Source organism: Cornus florida, unplaced genomic scaffold, assembly GCF_030987335.1.
Source record: "Cornus florida cultivar Cherokee Brave unplaced genomic scaffold, ASM3098733v1 CherokeeBrave_3.0.0_Hap2_Chr11, whole genome shotgun sequence".
Lineage (NCBI taxonomy): Eukaryota > Viridiplantae > Streptophyta > Magnoliopsida > Cornales > Cornaceae > Cornus > Cornus florida.
In genome coordinates this window covers 50,261,893-50,284,528 of record NW_026775581.1, presented here as the reverse complement: position 1 = coordinate 50,284,528, position 22,636 = coordinate 50,261,893, and the positions used below count along the sequence as shown (strand labels likewise).

The following is a 22,636-nucleotide window of genomic DNA, read 5'->3' as shown; positions in this document are numbered from 1 at the left end:
TTTCCATATAATCAATCGGTTGACCCAATGCTGAGTACGTACACCTCATTGTAGGCCAGCTTGTCCACAGCATTGAATATTTTTCTGACTGCGACTCAGAATTGGGCTGTGTAGCTTCGACTTTTTCGAGTACCAAAAGGGTAAGTTGTACTCGTTGACGTATATATCAAGTTTTTACTTGCTGATATAGGAGCATATGATAATAATAAGGCTTCAAGTTGTGAATTGTACACGTGTCATCATTATATGGCGAGTTTACTCTTGGGGTCAATACGAGAGAGTTGCTGCTGTGAGTGCGTACTTTAATATTTTTTGAAAACTACAGGACAACGGTCCTATTCTTTTTTGCCTGCACAATTTTCTATGCCATTTTCAAATGGTACTCTCTCTAAAAACTCAAACTCACATTAAATTACCACTTCCCTCCTTGTATTTCATTTTAAAAAACATGCCTGATAAAAAGTAAGGAAACATTGGCGAGAGGGAAAGGAAGGAAACATTTTGGGAAGGAAGTAAGGGAAAATGATACTCTACTAACAAAAAGGACAATAAACTGCCGATAACTACTGCTGATACTTCTTGCCTCCTGTTTGTTAATGGAAAAAAATATGTTTCAATATGAATTAATAGAAAAAAACCGAATTTAATTGATTTAGTTAGAGTCAAAGGACTTAAAGTTTAGTAATATTTTCTAATCTGTAAAATAAAAAATTGATGGTTCAAGTCTGTATAACCACAAAAGTGAGTCAATTTTTTGTTAATGAAAAAAAAAATATTGATTTAGCTAGAAGAAAAAATAAAAACACTACAAATAATCGCAGTTGTGAACACTATCAAGTATAGTAGAATCGTGTGCACAATGTGATAGCTATGATTGTAATTAACAATCTCCCATTATACTTTTTTTTGTCTAAATTCTGTCACTTTAGAGAATGATAAAATTATTAATTGTGTTTTTGGTCTTTTTTTCTTTCTTTTTCTTATCAAATAACATATTCACAAATCACTTAAAACAGTATTGTATTAAACAGGTCAACCTAAACACCATAGATTTAATAATTATGTTAAAAATTTTCATGAATCATTTAATTATATGACTCGTTTAATAGATTATTTATTCCATCTAACCTGAATGAGTCATACGTGACAAGTTTATTAACTTAAACATAAAATGCAAATATAATGAAAAATTGAGTAATTGAAAGACTTTCATGAAAATGAGGATTATTGAGACAATACAATTACAAAATAGGCCAATACTCCCACTCAAATTGAATAGGATTAATATTGAATTTATTATATTGAAAGAAAAAAATCATTCTTTTTGAAACATTCTAAACAACCATTTTTAAGTTAATTTTTATTTTCTTTTCCCACTCAAATTTTGTTATGTTCCATTTTCCTTTCCCCTTCCCGTCCACCCACCCCTTCAATCTAAATCCACTCTAATTATTAGATTTTTAATTTTAAACACTATAATGATCACAGTTCCCACTACACCCCCCTCCACAATCATCACAGTTTTCACTTCTCTCTCTCTCTCCCTCCCTCTCATGCTCTGTGCACTCACTCACTGCACAGTGATCAAGTAGTAGGAACAACGAGAGAACCTTAACCAGAAAGCCAGTAATGGAAGTGGGTATGTCGATTTGGGGCTTCTCAGCAATCTTGGTAGCAATCCTTCTCAGCCCTCGTTCTCTTGCTCTCACTCAAGATGGTGCTAACTTCATCTCAAATTTTGTTCCCTTTTTTTTATTTATTTTTATTTTTTTCATTTCATGTTTTAACTACAATGTTCTGTGATTGATCTTTGTTTTTAGGTATCACATTGTTGGAAATCAAAAGCTCTTTGAATGACAGCGAAAACTCTCTCAGTAACTGGAGAGATTCTGATGAATCTCCATGCGAATGGACAGGTGTCTCTTGTTATCCCAATGACCAAAGAGTTCGTTCTATGTATGTCACACCTTAAATTTTTTTTTTTAATTTTCTTATAGTTTTTTGAATCATTCACTTTTTTCCCCCTATTTTTGGTTGCTGATTCTGAAACTATGTGTTTTGGTTTTGGGTTTTATCAGAAACTTGCCTTATATGCAATTTGAAGGGTTTATTTCTCCAAGCATTGGTAAACTCAGTAGATTACAGAGACTGTAAGTCCAATACCCCATTTATGTATTTGTCCCCATAAGCTAAGTTAGAGGAGAAACAATTTCTGATTTTGTTTGTGCCATTTTTTCTTTCCAAGCAGGGCACTTCACCAGAACAGCTTACATGGTTTTATTCCTAATGAAATTGCCAATTGTACTGAACTCAGAGCCTTGTAAGTGAAGATTCCCCCCTCTATCTCTCTCTCTCTTTCTCTCTCTCTCACACACACTCAGTTTAATATACCTTCCTGTTTCCCTTTTCGGTTATTAATATTCATCAGTACATTTTTGATATTTGGTTACAAACTTACAATACTATGTACAGATACTTGAGGTCTAATTATCTCCAAGGGGGTATACCATCAGCTATTGGAAATCTTTCTTTCCTCACCATAATGTAAGATTTCTATCTCGTGTCCCTCGGTCCTAATTAGTAGGATAACATAAATTTCGAATAAGCTTCCAATTGAGCTTGTATTTAGTGTCTGCGATTTCCTTATACTTTTCACTCCTAGTTTATTTTTTTATTACTTTTCATCCTATTTGTGGCCAATGACTGGAAATTGAATGTAGGGATTTATCAAGCAATTCACTAAAGGGTGCCATACCTTCCTCTCTTGGCCGTCTTACACGTCTCCGCTCGCTGTAAGTTCAAGTGAAGTTCTAGCAACCTTTTTATTTTTTATTTCTTAATTTTGATAGGTAGGTGAAGTTTGAGAAATATCATGTCTTGGTTGTTCATAAATTTGATTTCATGCGAATTGAAAAGTAATTTGGTGCTCTCTTGAAATGGTATAACTATGCAATTTATTTCAGGAATTTATCTACGAACTTTCTTTCTGGTGAAATCCCAGATGTTGGAGTCCTAAGCACCTTTGGAGACAAGTCGTGAGTTCCCTAATCATCATTTTGACTATGTCCATACTTGAAATTTTCATCCAATTGAAATATTAGCATATATAGGTCACTGTTTATGAAAATGGAGACAACTATATCCTGTAACCTTCTGATATTTGACTTCATTTCTGCTCCATTCATTATGATCTTTTCATGTTTAAATACTTTGAATTAATTATTATATAAATGATAACAATGTTAACAGTTGAACAGCCTACATTGTCTGACAATATGACATTACTATAAATTATAGTAGATTAGATGTACTATGCTGTTATACTTTAAATCTTTAAGAGGCTTTAGTCCAAGTGGCATCCCTTCCTCCACCTTCCACAAGGGAGTTTGAAGATTGAAGCATCATTAGGGGCAATAGCGGGCGTGGGCACGAGCATCTTGAGTTCATGGATGGAAATTTGTCCTCAAGCTTCAAGCTATATAGTATTTCAGTAGATTGGGTCTATATGTTGTAAGCTTGGCTTTCCCAATCTAAAAATCAATGAAATAGGTTGTCTACTCATCTTGCAAGTTTGGCCTTTTCATGTCTTAGTTAATAGCTATATTATAAAGTTGCAGCCTCTACATTTAAGCCCACACATTTCGTCTTTCCCTCCTCCCCCCAAAACCATGATATGGAAGCATAAATAGCAAGCAGAAGCATGAGGTCAAAGTCCTATGAATTTATTTGTTTATTTTTTCTAGGCAGGGTTTTTTTAGTAAAAAAGATCTATTCTATTATCCACGGCTAATGTCGAGTCAGATTCACATTATTGGCCTTGTAATATTTTGCATGTTTGACTCAAGTGATTATGAACTTTTGGTTGGTTCATGCTATTGGATTTCCTTCAAAAAATAGATTTTGGTTGGTTCATGTCCAAGATGTGTCAACCAAGTGTCCAAAGTAGTAAAAATTATGGACAAGACCATGAAGTGTTGGGCACGTGTCTAAGGGTGTCCATGAAATGTCAGTGTTCAACACGGTGTCGGACACCGACATGGCACGTTTGTAGAAGTGTCCGTGCTTCCTCGTTTATAACCTACTAATAAACATTGATATCGCAATATGTTTGCATTGTGGAGTTCTTTAGCATACTGATCATATCTAGACTGATCTAACTTGCACTGTGTCTTCAACTCAACTCAACAACTTTTTCCGTACTTCTTGGGCTTGGCTACATGAATCTTATTTTTCTATTCTTCTGTAAGGTCATAGCATCAGTCAAACAACTTGCACTCGGTCCTATACTCTCCTACTCACTTACATATTGTTGGATTACATGACTACCTGACCTTGATAAGGAATTTGTCAACAAACAACTCTAGAAGAAACCCATAATCTTGAATGATATAGGTTTGAGGGTAGCAGCCACGATCTGATTAATATAATTTTATTTTTGATAGCTGCCACGATCTGATTAATTTTATTTTATTTTTGATAAGTAAAGTACTATAGACCACACTCAGGAGGGGAGTGCATCCCAAAAAGCTACTCAAGGGCCAAATAGGGCCCCTAAACACTCAACGTATCCAAAAATCCACTATCTCTATAGATTTACAATATCTCCCCCGAAGCCAAAAAAAAATTGTGAAGAATGGAGAATTCAAGAACACTTATAGGGAATTCTTCTCCCTCAAGGATCTCCTATTCCTCTCCCTCCATGAAGACCACCACAAGCACAAGGGCACAAGCTTCCAAGCAACTCGAGCCTGAGCTCCCTCTACACCCTCCCACCCAAACAAGCCTCAAGCATTCCTTGTAGAGAGGGGCATAACCCACTGAACCATGAGGATGCCTAGAAGCATATCCACAATCTCTAACCATCAGACAATGTTGAAGAAGATGCTCCACTGACTCCAACATGAAACATTGGTTCACTTGGATCAACCCCATCCTCCTCAAGTTGTCCATCGCAAGGATCCGGCTCAACTGTTGTCCAAGCAAAAAAAAAAAAAAAAACACCTTCAAGGGGGGCCTCGGTGCGACACATGGCCTTCCATGGAAAAGGAAGAGTTTGTGCGCACACTAGTATGGAATAAAAGGACGCACTCCGAATATGCCTTGAAAATAGGGAACCCAAATCCACTCATCCATCCCCTTTCCCTGGACCCTCTGCCGATAAAGCACTGCTAGAAGATCAAAGATGTCCTCCAACTCCCAATCCTAGAAATGCTTCACAAACTTCACATTCCATGTCAGCCCATCACTGCCAGTCAGTCGGCAATCAAGGCATGCCTGTCTGTCACAATCCTGAAGATCCTTGGGTAGATGCAAGCTATAGAACAGTGCCCGCACCAAAGATCCTCATCAGATTGTAATTAACTAGTCAAGAACAAAAAAAATACGAAATTGTCAAGTTTGCTAGTCGACAGGCATATAAAATCAACTAAGAATAGATTCTCCAGATTTAGGCAGCTTTGAAGAGGTCCTTGAGTAATTCTTTTTTCTGCGGAACATTCACACGATGTAAATGCTGCAACATAGCTGCATCTTTCAATTTTTAGGTTATTAAAGATTAACAATTAATACACAAGGAGGAATGAAGGTGCATGCAGCTATTGACATTGTAACAAAATAGTTGTCACCTTGTTTAGACTTTTCTTCAGATAAGTATCAAAACTTGCTAAATTCTGCAAGATCTACAAATATTTTGAATTTACAGTCATATGGTGACTTTTCTTGATCACCATTACCTATTTAGATATATACATATATATCATATATATATTTTTCCTTTGACCTTATTCTGAAGGCTGCCTTGCTTATGCTTAGGTTTACTGGCAACTTAGATCTTTGTGGCCAACAAGTGCACAAGCCATGTCGAACCTCTCTAGGATTCCCTGCTGTGCTACCCCATGCCGAAAGTGATGAAGCTGCAGGCAAGTTGTGTATCAGATTCTTTTAGCGTTAAAATTGGAAGAGGAGATAATACAGCTGCTACTGTCTCCTTTCTACTCCTAGAAAATCATTTGACTGGATTTATAAGCGCTAATTTTGGAAGTTCATTTGTATGTTTGTCGCAGTACCTAAGAAGCGATCCTCCCATTATATCAAAGGAGTGCTCATTGGTGCAATGTCCACAATGGCTCTTGCACTTATCACGCTCCTTATTTTCCTCTGGATTTGGTTGCTCTCAAAGAAGGAAAGAGCTGCTAAAAAATACACTGAAGTCAAGAAACAAGTTCGTCAAGAAACAAGTATGCTAGATGTTTCTTATTATTATTATTATTTTTTTTTTTTTCCCTTTCTGAAAGGTCGTTTCTTGAAATTTATTCTGTTTGCAATTTTCTTCCAGTGCTTACAATTCTAATCATTCGGTAGGTACCAAGTTGATTACTTTCCATGGTGATCTTCCATATCCTTCATCTGAAATCATAGAAAAGCTCGAGTCTCTTGATGAGGAGGATGTTGTGGGGTCAGGAGGATTTGGTACTGTGTATAGGATGGTCATGAATGATTGTGGTACATTTGCTGTTAAAAGGATTGACCGTAGTCGTGAAGGTTCTGACAAAGTATTTGAGAGGGAGTTGGAGATCTTGGGTAGCATAAAACATATAAATCTAGTCAACCTGAGAGGCTATTGCAGGCTCCCTACTTCCAAGCTTCTTATCTATGATTATGTGGCCATGGGCAGCTTAGATGATTTCTTGCACGGTATTTTTCATCTCTTCATCTTGACAATTTGATCATTACTTGTTTTCTCCGTGGGAAAGCATCAAGGAATGGTAATACATGACATTATTGTCTATAATGTCATGTTTGTGACTAGATTATTTTTATGGCTGTAGTCATCTGCGTTTACTTTATGGTTCTAACTATTGCTTTATTATCTAGGCAATGAAATTAGTAGGAATCAGTTACTCAAGTTGTTTTACTTTGGGAAGATCAAAGTGCATTTTTGTGCAATTTGATCCCCCCACCCCCACCCACCCACCCACCCACACACACACAAATCCCCTAAATTTCATACCAATTTTCTGCTTTCAACTTATTTTGTTAGCGTGGCCTCTGTGGCTCTATCCATGTTCCAAAGATGTGCATTGTACTAATTTATTCATAAAAGAGTTAAGGAAGTTTGTGGTGTGAAAAATGGTGGTATTCATTTGCTGATTGATCCTTCTTAGGCATAAAACCTATTTTGAACATTACAAAACCCGATATTTTGGTAATCATGTTCCAGAAATTCATTTATACCAAATAATAACCCAAAATATAGCCGACCACGGAAGCCACCCATAGATTTCTAGCATCATGTTGACATTTTCTATATAAGTCCTAATCTATTTTTTATGATTTCTAGATTTTTCAGTATGTTCCTATAAAAGTCCTAACCCAAAATACATGCTTTCTCACTGGCTTACTGTCTGCTGTATTTTCCTAATATTCTTATAAAACGAGTCTTGGGCGTATCCACTACATACTATGTTGTTCTCAAACTACATAACTGCATAGAAGATGTCATGAATTCTGGCAAACCTAGTGCACGGCGCTCCGGCCATTGCGCGGTCTGGGGAAGATTTCATGAATTCTATTGAAAAATATGCTATTTTGTAAGAGTTGTGTGAGTATGCTTCTAAGACAAAATTAAGTGTTGAGGGTACTTTGATGTAGTAATACCTGCTGGTCTTGATATCTTCCCCGTTATATCTTTCAGAACATGGGGAAGAAGAAAAACCTTTGATATGGAATGCTCGTTTAAGGATAGCCCTTGGTGCTGCTCGGGGAGTGGCATATTTACACCATGACTGCAGTCCAAGGATAGTCCATCGCGATATAAAATCCAGCAACATACTACTTGATGAAAACCTAGAGCCTCATGTTTCAGATTTTGGCCTTGCAAAGCTTTTGGTTGATGAGGATGCTCATGTCACAACTGTGGTTGCTGGTACTTTTGGCTATTTGGCTCCAGGTATGTGCTGTGTGCTTCTTTTTCTCTTTCTTAATTGTTGTCATGATTGAAGGAGGAGAAAGGATGGTTATTCCACACTTTATCTTGAGAACTTTTGGTTGTTGATCCAATTCTTACTCGTGTTTTCTTTTTTCTCCTTTGCTTTTTTCTTTTGGGTTGAAAAGACTGCATAGTTCTTACTTGCAATATGCCAAAATCATCTGGCTGTAGGGTCTCTTCAGAGTCCTTCTCAAGTTTAATTTTCTTCGAGTCCCTTACAAGTTACAACCCAAAGTTCATTGATTGATAATTCAAACAATATGCTTTGGAGATGTTAAAGTGAACTGAAACTGTTCATAGCAAGATTAGAGTTTATAGCCTGAAAAGGAACTAGTTTAAAAAAATTACATTTCAAGCACTTTGATAATATTCTGGAGATAAATGAAGAATATATTTTAATATGCAACTGGAAAAGGATCTCTGACTCCTCAATTGTCTCATTCCAAAAATCTACTCAATTCAAGCATGGAAACTATTAGGGCACTTTTTAGGGGGTTGTTCCAAAATAATGCTATAATGATGCAGGCCTGGTTTCAGTGGTTACACTTTTGTAAGGTGATTTTTGCATGAGGATTATGGTCTGCTAATTTAATTTGCACTTGAAAGGTGGACGGGATATAATGCTCTGGTGGTCAATCAACAACACATAGAAAATGCATACCATCCTCAAGTTCCATAGGAAAGATCAAATAATCCTGAACCACACAATCTGACAGAATATTAATTGCTAAAATCAGAAAAAGTTTCTTTTTTTACAGCAATAGATTTCAAATAATCCCAAACCATAACATTTGAATCTTTTCTCAATTGAAGCCATGGAAGTTGGTTTCTTTGTTTACCACAATAGATTTCATTTAATTTGCCTAACTCCCTGACATGCACATAAATATTCAATTCGCCCTTTAGTAAAAGCTTTTTTAGCATATACCATACTTGCTCTCTCTGTCATGTATGCATTTTATCATTGTCGTTGCAAGTGTTTTTTATTGCAAGGGTAGAAATGGCTAATATCTTCATTATTTGATTCTTGAAAACAGAGTACCTACAAAGTGGAGTAGCCACTGAGAAGACAGATGTGTATAGCTTTGGAGTCCTCTTGTTAGAGCTTGTAACTGGAAAGAGGCCTACTGATCCTTGTTTTGTAAAAAGGGGCTTAAATGTTGTTGGCTGGGTATGCTTTCCAATTCATCCTTGTATATATATATATATATGTATATATATATATATATATACCTATGTGTATGTTATATAAGAGTTTTTACTATTGCAGTTGAACACACTACTGAAGGAGAACCGAATGGAAGACGTAGTAGATAAAAGGTGCACTGATGCAGACGCAGAAACAGTCGAAGCAGTTCTAGAAATAGCTGCGAGGTGCACCAATGCGAATCCAGATGACCGGCCATCAATGGATCAAGTGTTGCAGTTGTTAGAGCAAGAGGTCATGTCTCCGTGCCCAAGCGACTTCTACGAGTCTCATTCAGATTATTGTTGAGTTACATGAGCATCTGGGAACATGGCTCCTACCATTCTTCTCTGCTGTGTATTGGGGGTGTTATGAATGCCCCTTCTTTTGGGGACTGTAAATTCTTATGCTTCTGCAAATGATGATTGATTATTATTATGCACTTAAGGCTGAATGAATGCTTCAGGTAAATTTTCCTTTTCTTTTTGTCTTAAACTTCCTTTGATGCAAGTAATGCAGAAAATATATATCCTTATTTGTTGTTGGCTTTTTGAACTTTTTTTATTTTATTTGATTCTTCAGGGTTAGAAATGTTAGGAGTCCTAGTATATATTGCATAAAACTTTATTGCCTAAAAGTTGCTTGGCCCAATGATTTTTTTGATGTGACCAAAAGATGTGGTTTTGTACTCATAAGATACCACTGGAGTTTGGTCCTCTAGGCTGAATTAATGGTTTAGGTATTTTATAAATCCTTATTTGGAGCTTAAAAATTGGAGGAACAAGATTATAGGACAGGGGACTTTAATCCTGTGAAACAACTAAAATTTTAGTTGGAATGAGAAGGGAAAAATGAAAGAACTTTAAAAAGTGAGAAATTTAACCTTGTGGTTTATAAACACCATACACATAAAATGCCTAAAGCTCATATACAATATATTATTTAGAAGATTGGTTTTATTAATGGGGAGGATAAAGCTTTACTATTAAGCTTTAAATGCGTTGGCAAGCTTTAAAAAAAGCTAAATATTAAGGGCAAGCTGCAAATAATACTCTAAATAAATAAAAATGAAAAGGGTAAAGTACAGTTACCTTTCTAAGGTTTGGCAAAAGGACACTCAGATGAAACTTACCTGTCTTTTGGACAAAAACACTCCCTTAAGGTTCAAAAATGGACAAAGACATCCTTTTACAGGAAAAATTAATCAAATTACCCTTTGACAGTTTAGAAGACTTTTTTTAACTTCAATTTAATAAATTGAACCAATCTACCCTTATAAACAATTTATGCATAAAAAAAGTAACCAAAAAAAGAAAAAAATTTTATATTGTTCACTTTTTTTTTTTAAATGTCCTAACTTCTTAAAAATGTAAACGTTTAAAATGATTTTTTGATCTAATACATGTATTTCAAATTAATTATATATTGTTATTAATTCTTTTCTTTTTTTTTTTTTTTTTTAATTTTTAAATTAAGATACTTAATTCTTACATCTAAAAAAATTAAATCAATTTATTTTCCTTAAAAATAAAAAATATAGTATATATCAAATATTAAACAATATATTAAACAATATAATTTTATGCATCTTAAATTATATATCAAATATTATGCATTTTCTAACATAAAAAGAAAAAAAAAAATAATAATAATAAAGGGAAAAAAAATAATAAAACAAAGGGGAAAAAAAACAAAGGCATGCATAAAGTTAAGACGCATAAAGTTATACTGGTACTTATTTTCTTTTATGTTGGGAAATGCATAATATTTAATATATAATTTAAGATGCATAAAGTTATACTGGTACCATATTTTTTATTTTTAATGAAAAGAGATTTGTTTAATTTTTTAGATGAAAGAATTAAGCATCTTAATTTAAAAATAAAAAAGAAAAAGAAAAGAAGTAATAACAAAATATAATTTATTTGAAATATATGTATTGAATTAAAAAATCATTTTAGACGTCTACATTTTTAAAAAGTTGGGACATTTATAAAGTAAATAACTAAAAAAAAAAGAAAAAAAAAGTGAACAATATAAAATTTTTTTTTAACTTTTTTCTTTATGCATAAATTATTCATGAGGGTAGATTGGTCCAATTTATTAAATTGTAAAGTTAAAAAAGTTTTCTAAACGGTTAAAGGGTAATTTAGTAAAATTTTCATATAAAGGAGTATCTTTGTCCATTTTTGAACCTTCAGGGGCTGTTTTTGTCCAAAAAGCAGGTAAATTTTCTTTTTACTAAACCTCAGAAAATGTGACTGTACTTTACCCAAATAAAAAATAACCCTTCAACTATTTGACTTTGACAACATACCCCTTGATCAAAAGTTTGCCAATAAACACATTATTTTATTTTTTAAAATATTTATATATGTTGATTTTTAAAAAAATCACTACATCAAAGGACATCTAGTCTAATAATATAGCATCATCATCTTCGAAGAAGGGAGGATATGTTTGAGCGTGGGTGTTGGAAAAAAGTGTTTAAGTGAATATTTGAATGTGTTTCTTGCCTGATAAAAAAAATAATAATAAAAAATAAAAATGAATGATGTAGGAGAACAATAATTTTACATGAAATTAATGTCAAAGAAAATGGATTCTTTTAAATAAATTCTCAACTTATCACTCACCTATTGATGCATGAACAGGACGACCCCCAAGTTCAAAACTTAGTTGCATTCGTTGAAGTGATTAAACAATGATTGATCAGAGAAGTGTTTGGAGCCATCTTCCTCACCTAAGATGCTCTTTACACTTCAGATACTCTTCACCCTAGTTTTCAAAACGCATAGGAGATGTCTATCATTAAACCTCAAGTCAGTCTTGCCAAGGTAAACAATAAGAAAAAAGAAAAAAAGAAATAAACCAATAGGAAAATATATTCATAATGAATGCATTTCAGTGAAAATTACAAAATTACTACAAACGAATAGTTGTTTGAAAGAAAATATTCATAAGAATGCTTCCAAGTGAGCTCACGTACTCCATTATTGAATCAACAACATTTGAAGAATGTGAGATATAAATTTATAATGTTGGTAAATTTTGGAGTCAAAACTTGATGATCAAGTTATAATTTTGTTTATCTTGAGTCTCGATTTGTTGGAGTTGAAACGTAAGTGCCTCTTACCGTTGAATCCATTGAAAACATCATTTAAAATACGTGAGTGAGTGGGGATTACTTGTGAGTATATTTAAAGTTGGGTACGAGAATTTAGGTTAGAAATAGTATTCAACAAAGTCCAACTCATTGCATTTCATTTTTAGAATCGGTTGAACTTCCTCAATAAAATTAGCCCTTGGGATAAATATGCTTGAATGTGCGAAAAATCATATTTTGGTAACTTTTTAGTATCCTATATTTATCCAAAACTTGTAGGGCAGTCCCTACAGATTTTAAAAGTTATTTTTGTCTGTTGTAAGGACGCTATACTATATATATAATATCTTTCACAAACCCTAGGTGTGTGTAGAGAAATTGATTGTTTCAACTAAAAAAAAAACAACGGTTTTCATCTTTTACACATCATTGAAGCTTTTTGAGAGATTTCTTCAAAAAAATCCGAGCGTTTATTTTTTAGAGCACATACTTATACACGAGAGTGATTAGGGTGATGTTCTTCTACTGATCAACACAAAAACTTCAGAATCTACATCAGATTACAAGTTGATCAGAACAACATATTTTTACAAACCTTCACAAAATTATTATATTGAGGAAGCGGAGGTTTTGATCACACTTTGAAGGGGTTAAGACATTCGTGGAATGTTGGTTGATCTAAAACGACCCTTCTACAAAGACAAAAAGTAAGCCTGAAGGAAAATGAGGTTTCGATCACACTTTAAAGGGGTTAAGACATTTGTGGAGTGTTGGTTGACTTACCAACGACCTTCTACAAAGATAAAGAGTAAGCCTAAAGTCGAGTGCTATTGAATGGGGGAGTTATAAAGCCAGGGACAATCATCAATTGGTTTTTGGTAGAGCGAAAGGGTGTCACTTAAGTCATAGTCCATTGTAATTTGCTTTAACAATAGTGGATCGTTTCGCTTAGAACTGCGAAAGTCCTCGAGGTTTTTCCTAGATGATTGGTTGATTTATACCAATCATGATTTCTTCATTAAAAACCCGGTGTTATCTCTTAAACTTTAGTTTACTTGTTTTATTTTACTGTATTTATTTTTGTGGTTGTCGATATTTAATTGATCATAATTGTGGTAAATATAATCAATAACCGGGAAAGTTGATCTATTCACCCCCTCTAAGTCGTTTAGAGTGTTAATAACAACTTAATCAACATAAATTTCCGCACCATGCTACTCATATTTGATATCAGAGCGGTTTGCTCGACACATTGAGTAAATCATACGTTTTGATATTGTTGTGATATTTGTTCATCATATCTTTACTTGATTCCTCTGTTGATGTTTTGGTTGCTTCTCATGTTTTTAATTATGTCACAAGCATGCATGTTGTTTAAACCCCATTTTTCCCCTCCCCTTTCAAACCACCAACCTTACACACCTTGAGAAGGAATGACGTTTCTACATTCCAAAAAAAAAAAAAAAAAAACACGACATTTCCATATTCTGAGACCATTTCTCCGGCAAGGCCTGCCTACGATAAACAATTGAAAACAGACAATCAGACTGTCTGATTGGATATTGGACTTCACATTACACTTATGACATCACAAAACAACACAAAATATTTCAATTGACCATATCACACATTTCCTGGCACCTGAACACCAATTCCCTGAAAAGGGCAAAATTGGCAGTTTACACTACAACCTTGTGATTCGATTATCAAAAAGGAAAACAAACTTCACCATTGAGTCAAAAGCACCCAAAAACCATACGATACACCTCTCCTTGAGGTCTCCACCCTTATCCATCACACACTTTGACCAAAACCCTCGGAGGGGCCTGAGCGGTCAACCCCAAATTTGACTTTTAACACTAATGATCAAACTCACTCACAAACCTCACCATTGTGCTTAGAGGGTCCAGAAACCTAGAAAAGCAGTGTAATATTTCATACCTTCTAGCCCGGCTCCCCCTTGACCAAGTCTATACGATAGGAACCAATCAGTCAATTCCAAGGTTTGATTTTTCCTCCAAAAGGTCAAATGGACAAATGGACATCACCATTGAATTCATAGGGTCCAAAACCCTAGAAACCATTATAATATTGGCCATCTTTCGGTTCGGGGCCACTTTGACCTAATTTCCATCCCTAGGGGCAAAACAGGTAAAACTGCACTGCGCATGGATTTTTAGCAATTGCAAAAGGAAAAAATATGCCACATTAGAAGTATGAGGTCATCATGAAGTAAAAGATCCCAAGAAATGGCCTTAAATTCAAAAATGGCATGAAAATACAAATTTTGAAAATTTAAGGGCAAAAGAGGAAATGACTGAAGAAAAAAAATTGAAAAAGGACCCCGCGCCCGAATTTTTCATGCTCGGGTAATCTTTTTGAGTTCATTGCATTCCGTAATTATTATTTGGTATGTGTGTGTGTGTTTAGGTGATTAAATCATATTATGGTAGCATGTTTGTGGTGTAGGTTGCATGGAAGGGCATTTTAGGCAATGTGTTAGTTAAAGTGGGACCATGGTTGACCAAGGCATATGACTAAAGGAGTGAACCTTAGTTTTTCTGTATTTCCTCCTCTTTCCCAGCCGAGACTCCTCGCCCTCTCTAAAACCCACACAATCAAGCTTCGATTTCACCCATTTCCTTTTGGTTTTGATCTTTGCCATTGAAGGCAAAGTTGTAGAGCTCGACGAGAGCTTCTAATTGATCAGAGCAAAGTTCTATTTAGGTGACCTAGGATTTTTTGAAAATTTGGGGCTTTTGCATTAAAGGAGGTAGGGTTGTCTAATTGATGTATTCCTTAAGTTTTATAGCTAATTCTATCTTTTCCCCCTCTTTTGCATGTAAAATTGAGATGTTATTTGTGTAATTGATAATTAAGGTTTGCTTCATTTGAAGTTAATGTAAATTTTTGAGCCATGTTAGTTTATTTGTTGATTTTGTGGATAAATGTGGACTAAGTGATATATGATGAATGACATGATTGAAGTATACTAGATTTATTGACATACTATGTGATAACATGATAATTACTTAAACTAGGAAAAAAAAATGATAATTACTTGAGTTACCTTTCAATTGATGTGAAATTATCAATTAACTCTTTATTATAAGCATGAGTTTTCTTTAATGTTGAGAAAACATGTCGATATGAGAAATGGTTGCGGTTTTATGCATTCATCTACACAACATTGATGGTGTTCCATGAGCATATGAGTTGTGTGCGTTGAGGTGCATGTATGGGATTATGGAAAGTTAAAAATGTGGATTTGAGAAGTTTTGGGAAAAATGTTTTTCTTAAACCCGGTAGTTGGAGAGCTACCCCTTTGTCGGCGGTGCTAGTTAGTTAATAGGGACATGGGAGGTACCCGTGAGTAATTTAGCGACTTCGGGCCCCAAATGATAGTTGGGAGTTACCCTCTGCCAGGTACGACTAACAAATTCCTCAGGGCCTTCACACGTCGACTTGTTGGCCTTCACACGTTGACCAAGTCCTATGACTCCCCTCTTTCCTTTTCTTTTCCCACTTTGTCCATTTTTAACCAATTTAATGATACTATTGGACACCATATGAACTAGTACTGTGTATTAATTATATTTAGACCAAGAGAATGACTTTAGTGCCATTGGATGACCTCGGGTTCGGGTAGGACCCCCGGGTTTGGGTCATTATTTGTTTAGAAACACATCACACATTCCCATTTCCGATCAGCAATCAAAGTCCGAGTACCATTGGTACCCCTCACCAAATGACATAAACCCCATTTTTTTTTCTCCTCGCATCAACACCATGCACCCCTTTGTAATCTTCATGACTCCCCCTATAATAAAATACTTGTAGTCCATGGAATCTAATCAGCTTAAGGACATCAAATTACATTGCAATTTTGGTACGTAGGCAACGTCACCTAAAATGCGTTCCACTCCATCAAACATCATAATTTTTATCGTTCCCACAACATTAACAATATACGTATCACCATTGGGCATAGTCAAAGAAGTATTCTCAAGTACTTAAAAATGAATCAAAATATTCTTTTATGGAGTAAATGTGGTTTGTACAACCTGAATCTAATATCCAGTCGTGTCGAGTAAGAGTGTTACCTTGGGAGATTATGAGTACATCTCCAAAGTCTGAAGCACATATGATAGATGCATCATTTTTGCCATCATCTTCCTTTCCCTTTTCACAGGGATAGTCCTTTCTGTTGTGGCCTCGGCATCTATGGCCCTGCTTTCCCATTGATCTAGACCTGCTGTTCTTAAATCCATGGTCGTTCCTCTTATCATTAGATGAGAGAGTAGATTCCCCATCTTCAATGTTTCTAATGTGTCGTCGGACCAAAGCACAAAAGTTACAATTGAGGGTGTGTAGTGTGGCCAAGTTTGAATTTATAGAATGCCACTACCACTACTAACTAAAATATAGTAAGAGTGAGTAGGGATCGTCCCAAGGGAAATAAGTTGTGCTTTGGAATCAATTGTTGGATTAGTTGGTCGAATGGTTAAATAGGGGTTTGAGTTAATTAAACTAAGTCCAATTAAAAACAATGCGAGTAAATAGCAATCTAGAAATTAAAAGGAAAATAAATGAGAGAGAGAACTTGGGGCTTAGAGTTCACCACTAAGCTTCACTTCACCAAACACTAGTAATTGTAAATTAATGGGGACATTTAAGTTGTAAAATATGTGTGCGTATGTCTCTAATTGAAAACTAAGTATGGAAGACAAATAAGCATAGATTGTCTAGTCAATCTAGTGAATAGTACAATTTATCAAATGAGACCATAATCCATTCAATTAAACCACAATTAAAACACATACAATAGTCTAGAGAAATGTACTCTTTGCAGTTATAGTATAGAGCATCAAGGAACAAGAAGAGATTGTTCACCTATCTAAGAAATTAAAGCAATTATATTACATTTAGGCTAGAGACATGCAAATTAAACTAATTAAACTAAAGGTGTGGTACAATCCATCAAAAAACAAGTGTAAACCATCAAATAAATCACAAGAGTATTCAATTAAGCACTATGTTTTGACCATCACTAGATTAACAACATCAATACACATAGATATGCATTAAATTCATTAAATCTAGAGAAAAGCACATGAACATCCATTCTAGCATACATAGACATATGGATAGAAATAAATGATCAATTGAAAGTCTTAATCCATACAAATTAAGTAGAAATCACAAGATCTATATTTATTCATGATCAAAACATCCATTACAACTAAAATCCCTAAAAATATATAAAAGCTAGGTTTAGGAAGCAAGCCTAGGGGCTATCGCTAGCCCTAAGTGAAGGATTTAGCCACTCATTGTAGTGGTCATGGAACCCTCAAGGTCTAGCTTGGAGGTTGGCATCATCATTTTCATCCTTACTTTCTTCCCAAAACCCTAGTTCTAGAGAGGAAAAATATCTACTCTATGAATATTACAAGATAATATTGAAAGATGTTCAATTAATTCATTATATTGCCCTTCGAGTAGGCACCACGTTAGAAATATAACCTATGATTGGAGGAAATTCGCAACTACTCAAGTTAGGTAGAAATCGGCGTGTTCGGGAATTAAATAGCACACTACTAGCAGGCACTTTGATCGATCAAAGTTGATGTGGCTTGAAAATATCTTCTTTGGCTTTATTCACTTGGCTGAGCTGGCACCGCCTCATTTCGATTGATTGTAGAACTCTTCGATCAATCGGGATTCCCTTCAATCGATTGAAGCTCCTCTGGTGCATTTCCTTGGCTTCTTTCCAACTTTGTTCCTTAGCCCTAAAATTGGGCTAAATGGCTCTTGTTAGACTGTTTGAGCTTTATTAACCTGAAATAAGAAAAAACATAAATAAGTATTTAAAACATGAAAGTAAAATAGATGAATGGACTAAAATACCCTAGCATAGGTACTAAAATGCGTCACAATTAAGCACTCATCACACCCACAAACTTAGATATTGCTAGTCCCTAGTAATGAACTACAAGGAAAGGAAAGAAATAAACAACTATACAAGGAAAGGAAAGAAATAAACAACTATACAACTATGAACTAGAAAGCAATAAAAGGATAACGCCAATTTCGTAGCGAACACGATTGCATTTAGCATATGCAACAAGCCTTTTAAACCCCTATGTTAACCCTAATTGACGAGTGAAGTCTCGTGAGGTTTTCAAAAATGATACCCACAAGCATTGATCTCTTTCTCACTAAAGAAGCACCAATATATAAAACAAGTATTGGGAGAAAACTACCTCAAGTATGCAATTTTTCAACCATTTCCAAGCAATCTCCCAAAATCTCAACATCAAGCAAATAAGTATGGTCCTCCACACATCAAAAAAATGATCATGCAAATCAAAACAACTCTAAAATCCTTTTAAGTGAACCGGCATCGAATATGTTACTATCTAAGCCAACTAAAGAAATAATCACATCCTTACTCTTAAACTAGCACACAAATCTAGTACCGATCATCAAAATAAAAGTGAACCTTTTATTAATGCTTTATTCATCTAGGTGTGCTTATTCTTTTCACTCGATTTTTATTTATTTATTTATTTATTTTTAATAACCTAGAGGATCAAAGATGGAAGCATGGTGCAATGTGTTGATCTATTAAGCTTTCTAGCGATCCATGAGGTCGATCGTTAGGTTAATGACTCCCAAACTGGACGGCTTTAAGGCATTAGGTGTTTAAACACCCCTAAGGACTTACAAGCTTAAATCAACTAGGTTACAAATTAAAACAAACTCAATCTACTCATTTCCCATATCTCACCTTTTGGGAAAAGTCCTCAATTTTTTTTATTTATTATTATTTTTTTTTTCAATTATTAACCTAGAGTTTGGGCCCTTCACCTTTCGGCGCGAGAAATTCAGTGCTTGATGAGGCTAGAATCCCGGCTACTTAATGAAAAGGGATTGTTATCCACTTTTGTCAAGATGAAAACTTTCAATGCACTACTAGCTCAATTGGGATATAACCAAATTAATAGTCAACAAAGCATGTACCCCACAAATGAATGCTAGTGTGCACCTGTGCTAGTATAGAATCCTAGAGTGAATCTCAAAACAATCATAAAATGAAGATGATATGGACCACAAATGCAAGCAAGATATCAATCTTTCGAAAAATTTACTTCTAAATGGCATCCACAAAGCACACAAGGAGTATTGAACTCTCAAGTCAAGCAATTTTTTAAATTCTAAGTATCATGGTCCTCAGAAGATCAAAATCATAACCCAAGACTCTCACATTATATCACATGCATAGAAAGTAAGTGCGACATGTAAAATATGCTAACACACCCCAAACATAATCTGTGCATTATCCTCAATGTGCAAAGAAGTAATAGATAATGGAAAGAGTATACCAAATGGGTGAAGCAAAAGGGACCCGGCAACAGAAGCTTAGCTTTGGAAGGCGCACCCCCAAACTTAGATTCCGAAAACCTGTCTAAAAATGGTCACACTAACAACTGTCAAAGCATATGCATCAATGATATAAATGAGAGGTGAAATTGAGAATTGGGCAAAAAGCATGGCATCTAGCAATATAAAGCTCAGAATATCCAAAACTAGTAACAAAATCCCAAGAATCCATAGATAACAGATAAATCCAAAACCAAATATTCACAAGTAATGTGTAGTAAGTGCAATGCAAGAAATAATATCCAAAATATCTTAAAATATCCGAAAATATCCAAAACTAGTGCAAGTGTCAAGATAGTGTAAAAATATCTCAGTCATAACAGTGCAGATATCAGATAATGAGTAAGAGAGAGAGAGAGTGGTGGAATCAGGTGGTAGGATCAGGTGGTAAGATCATGGGTCATCATGTCAGCAATGTGTTGCAGCATGGTAGACATCTCTGTGCTGTGACGAGTGAGAGAAGTGGTAAGGTCTATTCGCAAAGCACCAAGCTCACGTCTGACCTTAGCTACCTCAGCTCTCAGCTTATCAGATCGCCGAACTAAATCATCGTGTCTCCTTACTAAGTCGTCATGTCTCCTCACCAGATCATTATGCCTCTTTGTGACATCCTCTTGCCACCCAGTCATATCAGTTCTAAAAGATATGAAGTCTATGTGCAGTTGAGCTACCTTTGATCTGTAGCTAGAATCAGTGCTGGTATGTGTTATTAGCTCGGTATGAGGGGCATGTGAAGGGCCAGTCTGCTGAGATGCAATAGGTACATCTGGCTGGAAGGTAAAAAATGAAGTGGTGATGTGACGTCTCTGTCTGGGGGGAGATCTATCTGCTGTATCATCCTCTGGAGCATCGTCTGCTGCGGCTGCCTATGCTGCTGCTCTCTGCTACTGCGCCTGCAGTCTCTTCATAACCCTGTTTGCCTTGTTCTTACTGCATGAATTAAAAGTCTTATTCCACCGGGTCAAATCATAAGCTCTCTTCGCTCTCTCGGCATCAGGCTCTGGAATTTCCTCGGGGTTAAACTGATACCCCTAGTCTAGAAGCAGCTGAGTAATTAAATGGCCAAAAGGTAAGGGCCATGTCTCTGTTCTAGTACTGTGTGTGTGATGCAAGTTCTTCCAGAACTTGTGCATGAGCTCCCAAATCAGTGCAGGAATAGAAATCCAGTACCCCTGGTTTAGACAATATAGGGCCTGAAAGATCCTCTCTCTCCGCTGAGTGCCATGGCCTGTCGGGAATGCATTAAGGTGCAACACTGAATTAAAGAACCAATACCGGGGATTAATCTCGATCCGGTCTACAAAGGTGTGCCCCTCAAATGCAGCATGTGGAGATAACATAGCCACCATGGTCGGTTTAGTGGGAAAAGGTGGAGCTATAGGGTATAGAGGCTCCTGAGAATCATCAGCTAACGGAGAAGTGTGGGGGCATCGAAAGGCAGCAGCTATAGCTGGGAGAGAAATACCGATCTCATGACAGTCAATGGTCGTGTGTAAAAGAAGTCTGTCATCCTAATCCATCCGGAGGCATTGGTAGAACAGAGCAACCAACCGGGGGTAGACGACTGTGTCTGCTGGAGTCATAATGGCATCAATGCCCCTCCTCATAAGCTCATCATAAGACCACTTGGTCTGATCCAAAGTAGAGAATAAGTCTCTATCAAATCTGTACTCGGGCTCCCGTGTCTTACTAGTGTAAGACTCAGTAGGGACCTCTCGGATAATAGCATGCTCAACGTCCATGGAAGATGGCTCAGACTGGACTGATGCCGAAGATGAAGAGGAAGGCTCTACAACTGGAGATGGAGGCTGTGGAGCTCGATGAACTCTTTTTCTAGTAAGAGTCTTTCTTTTATGTTGTATCTGTAAAAACATAAGTATAAATTAGTGCATAGGTATAAGATAAGGTAAGCAACTGATAAGAAAACACAAAACATGCCTGAATTAGATAGAAATGGCAAATAGACAAATAGGATCATGCTTGTGCAATAAGTGATTAAGAAAACTTCAAGATCATCATTCTACATGCTTCAACTAAACATGATAAATTAGATATGCAATGATGGCATAAAGGGCAGAAAAGTCACGTATGGAACATTCTGAGCAGAAATATAATCAACAGGACAAGTATAGGTTGTGATGTGCATAAATGATGCACATGCATTCACAAACCTAAAATTCAAAAAGATGCTGCAATGACATGACAAGTAGACCCTAGGATGACATCGTATCAATTCCTAAGCAAAAATGTCTACAAGTGCAACAATGAAAATCAAATAGAGCAAACAGGATAACATGGAGCATATAGTCATGGCAAACGTCAACCTAGGACTCAAGAAGCATGCATGTCATGTAATAAAGACTAAGTGAAATGCACGGCTACAAAACACTACAATCCATGGCATGTTATGATAGGCAAGTTCAAGAAAGAATCCTGGACATGGTATGCAACTAGATGACATATATCAAAATGATGCACAAATAACAACAATTCCAGACAAAGAAATACACTGTACTGCAATGCAATAAAATCAACATCCTATGCTCACTCATAGCTCGTGACCTCCTCTAATGCTTAAATAAAGCAGAGAATGGTCAAATACTGAGAGTACAAGAAGCTTACCATCTAAAAGACAAAATTTGGACTAGAAAGAACCTCGGTCATCAAGAATGGATCACAAGTGTATAAGATATCAAGCAAATGGCATTTAACAGATAAATATTAAGATCAAGTAAACATATTCCAAAACTCGGTCAGAAATTAATTCCAAGAAACTGAGAACATGCAAATGGATGGAAATCAATCAAATGGAACAAGCTTCAACTCAAACAAGGGCATTTTGGTCAACTTTGGAATTTCTCAACACTTTTGGGGAAAAATTGGAATTTTGAAAACTTTAGGGTCTAAACATTCA

General features: G+C 35.7%; 1 protein-coding gene across 1 annotated transcript; it reads left to right on the top strand.

Moving 5' to 3' along the window:
• Positions 1-1,395: 1,395 nt before the first annotated feature.
• LOC132286302 (LRR receptor-like serine/threonine-protein kinase FEI 2) lies at positions 1,396-9,756 on the top strand. Its single transcript, XM_059788618.1, has 13 exons — positions 1,396-1,717; positions 1,821-1,956; positions 2,079-2,150; positions 2,249-2,320; positions 2,473-2,544; positions 2,721-2,792; positions 2,964-3,035; positions 5,812-5,918; positions 6,063-6,236; positions 6,361-6,693; positions 7,694-7,948; positions 9,025-9,158; positions 9,258-9,756. The coding sequence occupies exons 1-13, from the start codon at positions 1,630-1,632 to the stop codon at positions 9,480-9,482; spliced, it is 1,812 nt and encodes a 603-aa protein (XP_059644601.1). The 5' UTR covers positions 1,396-1,629; the 3' UTR covers positions 9,483-9,756.
• Positions 9,757-22,636: the final 12,880 nt, after the last annotated feature.